The 10,272-nt window shown below is 40.2% G+C and overlaps 1 protein-coding gene across 2 annotated transcripts; it reads left to right on the top strand.

The window, feature by feature from the left end:
* The first annotated feature begins 221 nt into the window (after nucleotides 1-221).
* Nucleotides 222-8,319, top strand: LOC136943408 (actin-related protein 2-B). Of its 2 annotated transcripts, XM_067236712.1 has the most exons (10): nucleotides 222-346; nucleotides 1,354-1,464; nucleotides 1,587-1,601; nucleotides 2,824-3,039; nucleotides 3,431-3,503; nucleotides 3,779-3,915; nucleotides 4,057-4,206; nucleotides 5,038-5,183; nucleotides 5,513-5,645; nucleotides 6,443-8,319. In XM_067236712.1, exons 1-10 carry the CDS (start codon nucleotides 299-301, stop codon nucleotides 6,611-6,613), a joined length of 1,200 nt encoding a protein of 399 aa, XP_067092813.1. In that variant the 5' UTR covers nucleotides 222-298; the 3' UTR covers nucleotides 6,614-8,319. The 2 variants fall into 2 exon arrangements, with proteins under 2 accessions (XP_067092813.1, XP_067092814.1); XM_067236713.1 differs by lacking the exon at nucleotides 1,587-1,601.
* Nucleotides 8,320-10,272: the final 1,953 nt, after the last annotated feature.

Here is a 10,272-nt window from a genome sequence, read left to right as displayed (position 1 = left end):
AGGTTTTTGAAAAGTTGGCAGACCTGCATGACATTAATATCTAAGAAGTATTGCTATCTGCAAGGAAACCATTCAAGAGGGGAGATAGCCCACCATTTGGAAGAAAGCGCATTAATAAACATATCTGCTCTGAAATGTATGTGTGTGCAAACACTTGTTTGGCCACACCTACAAGGTTGACGTGACCGGAAAATTACCCTTTCCCCAGCCGGTTCTTCTTAGGGATTGGAAGGGGTGACTTCCGCCTTGCTGAAGAAAGTTGAGGTAGGGAGGTTTGTTGCCTTCTGGATTTTGCAAAATGGACAGCCAGGGGAGGAAAGTGGTGGTTTGTGACAATGGAACTGGGGTAAGTATACAAGCGCTGTAAATTTTGACTAATTGTATGAATGTTCTATGCAGAATAAGATAACGGTAACGTTTCTCTGAAACAGGAAGTTGATCGTGCTCAGCTGTTATGCAGCTAGCCAGCAGTGGTTCTGTGTAGCTACATTACTAGTTAGTTCACTGTTGGTGGGTTAATTACGACTGAAACGATTCAGTTAAATGAACCAAATCAAATATTTTCAATGCACCATGCTAAACAATGTACACTTTTTTTTCTTGCTGTCAAATATTTTAGGTATAATTTGCTATGTTAGGTTGGCTAGCCAGTAGGCTTCTACAGCATACATCTAGCTAACTACTAGCTCAAGCTAGATCAGAGTCGCAATCGAATCACTCGAAGCATATTAGCAAATTATTAGCTTATAAAGGAAATGATGTACCGGCTACCTGCATCCCATTACCTTAGCTCCACGTCTTCAACCAAGGTGGTGCAACAATGGTGATGCTCGGTTTGCTAGAGACGTAATCTGGAGGTTGTGTGTGTGTGTTGATGGTTTGGAGTGGGCAGAAGCTGTTCTAGCGTAGCTTATGTATCTATCTGTGTTTATAGACACACATTTTTGGTGGTGTGATCTTGAGAGTTTGTGTGCTTAATTTATAGAATTTGTACTACGCAAAAATATTTTTTTGTAGAGTTGAGTGGGGATATTTCCCAGTTTGTGAATAGACAAAGCTTCAGCAATCAGAATAAATGTGACACGACAATAACGAGGCAAGTCCTGGATAACTGGCTCTAGCCTCAAGAAATTACACAGTATAATTTGCTCATATTTTAGTTTTTATGCATTTGCCAAAGTCAAATTAATGAAAGTGAAATTAATGATAGGCTATGTGGACTATTAGCCAACACTATATCGAAACTGATAATAAATTGTCGAACCTGTACAGAGCTGTAATGACACTTAATTAAATATCTTTGTTTTTCCCACTCTGACTCTATATTAATCTCCAACACTGTCTCTATCATAGTTTGTGAAGTGTGGTTATGCAGGGTCCAACTTCCCAGAGCACATTTTCCCTGCACTGGTGGGCAGGCCCATTATCCGCTCCACAGCTAAAGTGGGAAATATAGAAATCAAGGTAAGTTCAGGGTTGTTCTAAGAATAGGAACGTAGATTGGCTATTTCCTCCCTTCCCTGTCTGACACTGTACTTCTTTCCTCCTGCTCCAACCCTTCATTCTGTCCTCACACTGTGAAGTAGAATGCTAAGAAAATGGTAAGTGCGGAGTGTGCTGTAGAACTCCAGTTGCCTGAAAATAAATGCACATTTTGAGCAATTCTTCTTCTGTAGTAACGCATTGTTTCTTCAACTTCTAACCCCCTAAAATTTGCAATTCAATTATTTCTTTGTCAAAATGTTTCTGGACTCATTGCCCCGTTTGTTCAGTGTGTTTGATTTGGATGTGTTTGTGTATTGAGTGCATTTTGCATTTGTAATAGGCCTAATACAAGGACAAATGCTCTATGCTTAACGTTTATCAGGTGGTTAGGTTTGGAGGTGGTTAGATTTTATGTTGGATGCTGGTCAGATAGGCATAAAACAGAACATCTGGTATTTATAAACGAAAACAAATAGCAGCCTTGCCAGACACAAGCACACAAGGTGAAATCATGGAAATGGCTGTTTTAGAGGGTTCAATGGAAATCCATAACGGGACTTGGCCTGGGTGATAAAACGGTGGCAATATGTATCGTGATAGACACTTCATAAATACCAATGTTTGATAATTTCTCTTAAATGCATTAAATACAAACAACCAGCATACACAACGTTGCCTGAACAAACCCCAAGCTCGCTCCCTCCCTGGCTCATAAACAGCCTATCATATCTCTTGAATCGTGGAGCATTCTACAAGTGACACTCAAACAGCCAATGATTAAACAGGTGTATTGTTTGGTTGCAACATCTACATACTTGACAACAGAAACGGCGAGGAGTTAGAAAACGATGGCAGTTGTCAAATTCACCAATTGAAACAGTGAAGTCCGACCAATATCGGAACACTTGTGTGTAGAAAAACTGTCTTAACCAAGAGCGTGAATAAAACACACCTATTTTTATCACCTTAGCCTTTGGAGTACTGTGCAATGTCATTATTCAAAGTAAGGTGTTTAAATTCAAAATAAAGTGGGTAAATTAAACCTTTTTCTCCTTTTCTCCTAAAAATAGGTTATAAGAAATCAATAGTTGTCAGTATAGACTGAAATGAAACATTTTATTGTAAAAATGTTTTCAGTTACTTTTTCCCTTTTAAAAAGTTTTACTTTTTTACTTTTTACCCCCAAAATGTACAGTGATGAAGAATTACAGTGTTGAGGTTAAGACTAGCGGCTTGAAAGGGGGAGTACTACGGTAATTAAGGTATTGGTTTGTGCGGGAGGGTTGTTACCAAACCTCACTTCTGATGCCTCATTCAACATTTGACCCCTGTCCCCAGGATCTAATGGTTGGGGATGAGGCCAGCGAGCTGCGCTCTATGTTGGAGGTGAACTACCCCATGGAGAACGGCATTGTCAGGAACTGGGACGACATGAAACACCTGTGGGACTATACCTTTGGCCCCGAGAAGCTCAACATTGACTCACGCAACTGCAAGATCCTGCTCACCGAGCCACCGATGAACCCCACCAAGAACAGGGAGAAGATCATCGAGGTGTGTGTGTGAGCAAGCCTGCCTTTGTCCAAGAGATTGCTAGCTATCCGTCAATTGTGAAACTACAAACACTCGCCCACTAATAATCTGTCTAGAAATAACATATTTTGCCTTTCTCCATTAAATTAATAATTGATTAGATTAAACTTAATTGTGCACATTGAGTACAGAAATACAGATCTAACCAAAAGGTAATATCTTAGTCCAAAGACTGAAAAACACTTCATAATCATCACTAAATTGCGAAATCTGGAGTGACGCTGAGCCTCGTGTTGTTCACGTGCCATATTAGGTCTTCTTTTCCATTTTCCATCCCCACATCCCTCACTTGTTTCACGTCTTACACGTCCCTTTCCTCCTCTCTTGTCCTCCTCTCCCATTGGTCCTTCAGATGATGTTTGAGACGTACCAGTTTACAGGGGTCTACATTGCTATCCAAGCTGTGCTAACCCTATATGCTCAAGGTAAAAAGGACAAACAACCACTTTTCACTTTGAATACACATTACTATTGCAATGAAATTAACTGTGATTTCTGATGTCATTTATTAGCAGTTACTTATTGACAGTGAAATGTCAAACCTTTGTGTGCTTGCTGCTGACTTCTCCCAAGGCCCTGTCAACAGATATCCCCACTGTACTTATACAGTAGACAAACACACACCCAACTGCTAATGTTGATTATTAACAGCATAGCCAGCACAGTTGATTGACTTATCTTTTGTGTGTGCATTCGACAGGCCTATTAACTGGTGTGGTGGTGGACTCGGGCGATGGCGTCACCCACATCTGCCCTGTGTACGAGGGCTTCAGCCTGCCCCATCTGACACGACGCCTAGACATTGCCGGGAGGGACATCACCCGCTACCTCATCAAGGTACTTTCTGCCTACACCAGTGTGAGAATGACACAACTAGCTGTCTCTGCAAGGTATCCCTGCTCTGTGTGTATGCCTGTGTCAGGCACCTCAGCGGCCATTCCACGCACCTTATCCATGTGCCCATCCCCATTCTTGCAGTTATTGCTCCTGAGGGGCTATGCCTTCAACCACTCGGCCGACTTTGAAACGGTGAGGATGATGAAGGAGAATCTGTGCTACGTGGGCTACAACATCGAGCAGGAGCAGAAGCTGGCCCTGGAGACCACCGTGCTGGTGGAGTCCTACACGGTAGGTTTCAGCATACCTCGTGATATCTAACAGCTATACAATCTTTTCCACATATGTAAATAAAACATTTTAGGTCAGGTATGTACACTAGTTTCTTATGTTTCGAGACTGAACCAAGACCCTAAACCACTTGTATTTTGACAGAAAACTTCAGCTCTTAAGTGATGACAAGGAACTACTTTGTCATACGTACAGCTTTATAGATTCATGGCCATTTCAGAGGGATGGGATTTTCAATAAGTACCTTGACGTTGATATACTACTTCCAACTGGTGCTGAACGTCTTAACCAACTTCCCTTTCCTGTCCCAAACACTTGGGAAAAATATGTAGCTAGTGAAAGCGCTTGCACCCTACCATCTGGTTTCCAGGCAAGCTGACCCAAATGGGATTAAACTTACTAATGCATGCTACATGCACATTGTTAGCTGTCGATGCTGATAACTAGGTATATTACCAGGATATTCTGGCCAGCAGAATTTCTTCTTCAAACATGCCATTTTCTATTGAACTAAACCGCATAGGCTAAATGCACCAGGCCAAGATTTGTATTTGGCACATGTGGACCTGTGTGGCTACAGCACAGTTTCGTTTTTTTATATGCGACTTGTGAATAGAGGCTTTCTATGAACATACCCACAGACACACACCATACCTAAACTTCCGAATTTGGAAATATGTTTCACATAAATCTGACTGTTCACCCAATCCTATTTGGGTGTGCTTGCCCTCTCTAGTTTCACATGCTCTTTCTCAGACACACAAAATACAATTGTTTTTCCAAAAAACCAATAGCCCAACATTTTTTTAAGATGTCACTCCTTCTATCTAGCTGCCTGATGGTAGGGTGATCAAGGTGGGAGGTGAGAGGTTTGAGGCCCCTGAGGCTCTGTTCCAACCCCACCTCATCAACGTGGAGGGGGTGGGGGTAGCAGAGCTTCTCTTCAACACCATCCAGGCAGCAGACATCGACACCAGGTGAGATCCTGTGCCAGCAAGTTCGATCCCAAAACCTTTTTTTCCCCATTCCCAGTTCTGTGACATACGTTTTAATGTATGCCTTTTATAAGACCTAATCCCAAAGTTGAAGGTTTCTGTTTATTATTGTTTCTGTTATTATTAGAATGTAATATGGATGATGTATGACAATTCAGTATCCAAAGTTTTTTATTTACCTATTTCAACCTTTTACATTTGTGACAGTGTTTATGTAGGACCAGATCATGCCATATACTGTATCTTTCATAAAAGGTCAATTTCTGCCAATGTATAATTAATATCCCTCTGTTTATGTGTGTCTTTCGCAGGTCTGAGTTCTACAAACACATTGTGTTGTCGGGGGGCTCCACCATGTACCCCGGCCTGCCCTCTCGACTGGAGAGAGAGCTCAAGCAGCTCTACCTGGAGCGCGTGCTGAAAGGAGACGTCGATAAGCTCTCGGTGAGCGACACACATGCACGCTTTCAGTTACAACAATGCAAAGACAATACACACACCACTGACATATTATATGTCATATTGTACTTTGCAATGAGGCTAGTAAATACACAGTTCCAGTTCACAGTAAAGAAAAAAGGCATATTTTAAGGGTGGGAGTCAGGTGGCTGAGTGGTTAGGGAATCGGGCTAGTAATCTGAAGGCCAGTTCAATTCCCGGCCGTGCTAAATGACGTTGTGGGCAATGCACTTCACCCTGCTTGCCTCGGGGGAATGTCCCTGTACTTACTGTAAGCCGCTCTGGATAAGAGCGTCTGCTAAATGACAAAATGTAGATATAAGTGTTGACTCAAACCAAATTCTGTTGAACCACACACTTCTGATCATTGATCTTCTGTTGTACTTTCTAAATGAACTATTTGTATGTCGCTTTAGATAAAAGTGCCTGCTAAAAGAATGTAATATTAAATGTTAAGTCCAAACCAGCATAATCCATCTTTAACCAAAATGTAGTGCAGTTATAGAAACAACCACTAGATATAGACAGAAACAATGCTTTGACTTCAGTGAGCTGCAATGGACTTCATTGAGGAAATCGGATACACAAAAAAAGAGGGTACTTTTCCCCCCAACCCCTTTAAATGCCATGCATAAATACAAAAAACGTCAGTATTTTAATATCACCATGCTAATGTCTGCTATTTTATGTTATATTGTAAGCATATGAATTTCAGCATGTTAGGCATCAGACCACTTCTCATATTCTAAACCCCACTTGGCTTCGCTTGTTTTCCCTTATAGAAATTTAAGATCCGCATCGAGGACCCTCCTCGGCGTAAACACATGGTTTTCCTGGGAGGGGCTGTGCTTGCAGACATCATGAAGGACAAGGACAACTTCTGGCTCACCAGGGAGGAGTACCAAGAGAAGGGCGTACGAGTGCTTGAGAAACTTGGAGTCACCGTCAGATAAAGCGTGCACACACACACACACCCATACACACATAGACAGACACAAGTGTAACTAATGATGCTGGAGAAATAAAAGATTGATTATCAGAATAATTCTCATTTACACACACTATTGCAGAGTATATATCTATTCATCTTCCTTCTCATTTTTGCTGTATTACACCATCATCATTACACCTCTCCTTTCTTCTCTCCTCATATTCATCCACCCCTCCCAGACTTTTACATTGATGTTCGGTGAATCCTATGGTGTGACCTGGGGCCAGGGTGTGCACTAATAGAAATGTTAAAAGCACATGATAGGTGAAGGCAATATGACAGGCGTGTTTATGTGATTAATAACCTGTGGATAGACTGCAAATTTTATTACGTATATTTGCTCACAGAGCTTATACAGATACACATTATCTGCTTACCCTGTGTTGTCAGACGTGTGTGAACAAAGACCTAGGGCCATGGTGGACTATTGGGATGCCTGCCGTGATAAAGATGATTTCTCTGTTTCCGTAGAATAATCTTAGGCCCAGTTTAAACACTTTATAAGTGTGTCGTTCCTTCCCTCCCTGAGGCAATCTCGTTCAATTGGCATGTAAACAGTCTTGTTCTGATGTCTCAAATCCAGACGTGTTAAATTCGATCCTTAAAAAAAATAAAAAGCCCTCAATCTGAGTTAGTAGCGTATAAATCTATGTTAGGTTGTGTGACAATGACACAAACAGGTGAAGCTAGATACCTGGTCCCAAATCAACACTACCCCCTACCCTGTACTTGTAAAAACAATTAGGCATATTTTAAGGGTGAACAGATATAGTATGTATTATTCTGACAAGTGGCCATCGACCACCTCCACTTCTTGATCTCACAAGTGCTGAGGGGAGCAGGTGGTAAGAACAAGTTGTCTTCGGGGTCATCCCTACAGCTTACACCCTATGGCTAGAGCTACAAATCCCCTAATTTCTTTCAGTTTTGAACCTATTCCATGAGGACTGAACAAGTTTGAAACATTGTTTTATATGCATCACAATAACTTTTCTATCTTGGGAGAGAGATTTCTTTTGCTTATTTTCTGTCAGATGTATTTGTTTTATATAGTTTTTTTTTGGATAAACGTATGTAAATTTTAAATGGAGTACACGCTCCTTGTTATTATGAAGAAATTGTGAGAATGATGTATTTAAGGGACTCCACTCCAAACCTTGATTAGGGTAACGGTACAAATGGTCATTGAAGATGGTTCCAAATTGCCCGATTTGTCGTCAGAGATTGTACTTAGTCATTGTCTTTCAAATGGAACCTTAACACTGTTAAGTATTTGAATAAGATCATTGTTTTAAGTTTTGGCTTCAAGAACAGAAGTGGCTGTAGATTTTTGGCCTTATTGCTTATCTTTTTTCCTGTCCGATGTACAGAAGTGAAACAGGGTGAGTAGAGCAGTCTGGAACCAGGCCACAACAAGGGTAAATCTGTTGTATGTTACTGACTGAGATATTATGGTCTTGGCCTCACAATGAACATTATATATTTTGGAGCCACTTGTTTTTGTTGTTGTCATGAATGTTAATTTTTTCCATATAATTTGTTGAGTGCCAAGAGCGGTTATTGTTAACTGAGTTTCTCATGGTTGAATATGTTTGTCTTTTTTTCTTGTATAGTACATAGTATAACTGTTTAACGCTGATTTAAATAAAAATAATTGATTTATAAATACATCACTAGGTGTGTTATTCCACTTGGGTAAATTAATCTCTGCCTTCTAAAATGGCTAGATGGCAGCATAAGGATGTGGTGAACGCTTACAATGTTTACAAATGGTGCTTGATTGAGTGACTTTTTTTTCCTTCTTTCTTAGTTACCCTGTTATATGCAGAATTTTGTGCGAGAGAGAGAGGCTTCTTTCCTACTTAGGTCAAGAGGTCATGCTGTGGAGCCCACTCTATTCCACATATAGATCAGGGCCTCACTTATTCAGAGTAACAGGAGGCAGTGAGAAATTATGCAGGAAAATACTTGAGTTATGATACTGTCAGGTCTAATCTTTCAAGAATACAAACATGCTGACCACATGCGGTTCCCTGTAATGAAACATTCTGTGGAAACTTATGTTTGAATGTGTCTATTCATCGTAAATTAGGCCGCTTGTAACCCATGATCTCACTCATCTGACCACTCTGCATCGACTGGTTAAATGATCCGACATCGTTTTAATGAACGCGGTCAACTCTCATGCAACGCCCATGAAGTTACTTCAGTTAACCTGGAGCTACATGTGCAGACATGGAAACTTGAGTCTGAGTCACTCTTATGTCTCAAAGAAACTGGTGATCACTTCAGACCAGAAGAGACTTGTTACAGTTTTTCTGAATTTCTAAAACACTAAAACCCATTGGCTGAACAAAGTTCTCAGTTGCCTGAACTCATGTAGCTAATTGTGCAGTCTGTTGTCAATACCTTAAACCATTTCACATGGTAAAACACAATTTGCAGATCTCACATAGACTTTTCAGCAAAACTCTAAACACATTCTCATTCTCAAAACACATTCTGCACTCTAATGCACATGTCATCCATACTGGTAAACACAAATGGCAACAATCAAATACAAATAGAGAAAACATGTCATTGACAAAACACAACCACTCAAAATTGATTTAACTTATTTCAAATGATGTGACACAACCAATATAAGCCAGTTCAGAGAGCAAACAGGTTGTTGAAGATGGGAAAATATTGCTTGTGATGTCGACGAATTGCTCTGGCCTGACCCAGCCCAAAGACAAGAAGAAGCACATTGATCACGTTTACTCCTTAGATTTTTGTCCCTTTTACTGTAGTATTTTATACTGTAGTACAGTGCATTTTAGGCTGTATACTGTACAATGAACAAATTGTATGGCCCTGAACATTGTGCTTCCATTTGTAACAGTAACAGTACTGACTGCTCAATAGATTTTGACTGGTTGCAGGTTCATATCAACAAAGAACAAGAGTGAGTTGTGTGTAGTGAGATGCAGGGTACAGTACTGTATAGGGGTACAAGGAGGAGAAAGAACAAAAAAAATTGCAAAGAGCAAAGCAGAGTAGTAATTTCTGATACATTTTGAGCTACTATGATAGAACATGTTGTCGTTCATCAAAAGACAATGACGGATAAATATGAAATTTGTTTTGAGATTACGTTTTTTTTTACGTAAAAAAACTTCTCCTTGAGAACGATATGTTTTGAACAATGTGTTTTAAATTTTTTGGTGTATTGTTTACTGACTGCTTGATAGTGTATATAATTTTGATCACTTTGTTTATGATTTGAGAGCAGTGTTTGATTTTGAGCACAGGTAAATCTGTTTTGAGGCGAAAGCTTGATTTTGAGCACAGGTAAAACTGTTTTGAGGCAAAAGTTTCATTTTGCAAGAGGATTCAGAGGTTTTGTAAATAGTGCTTGAAGATGAGGTTTTGTGTTTACAGTTTTGAGAAAATGGGTGACTGTTTCAAGAATGTGTTTTAGCAATTGTGAAAAACTGTAAATCAGTACCATACTCTACCCACTTTCATTTGTAACTCTCTCTCTCTCTCCCAGAGTTGAGAATGGTGCTCATTAGACCTGACAGATATTCGTCCAACGCTGTGGCAAACATCATATTAGGAAGAGATGTCTTTGACCCT

Source organism: Osmerus mordax, chromosome 5, assembly GCF_038355195.1.
Source record: "Osmerus mordax isolate fOsmMor3 chromosome 5, fOsmMor3.pri, whole genome shotgun sequence".
NCBI lineage: Eukaryota > Metazoa > Chordata > Actinopteri > Osmeriformes > Osmeridae > Osmerus > Osmerus mordax.
Note: the sequence above shows the minus strand (reverse complement) of the source record. Positions and strands in the feature narration are given on the sequence as shown.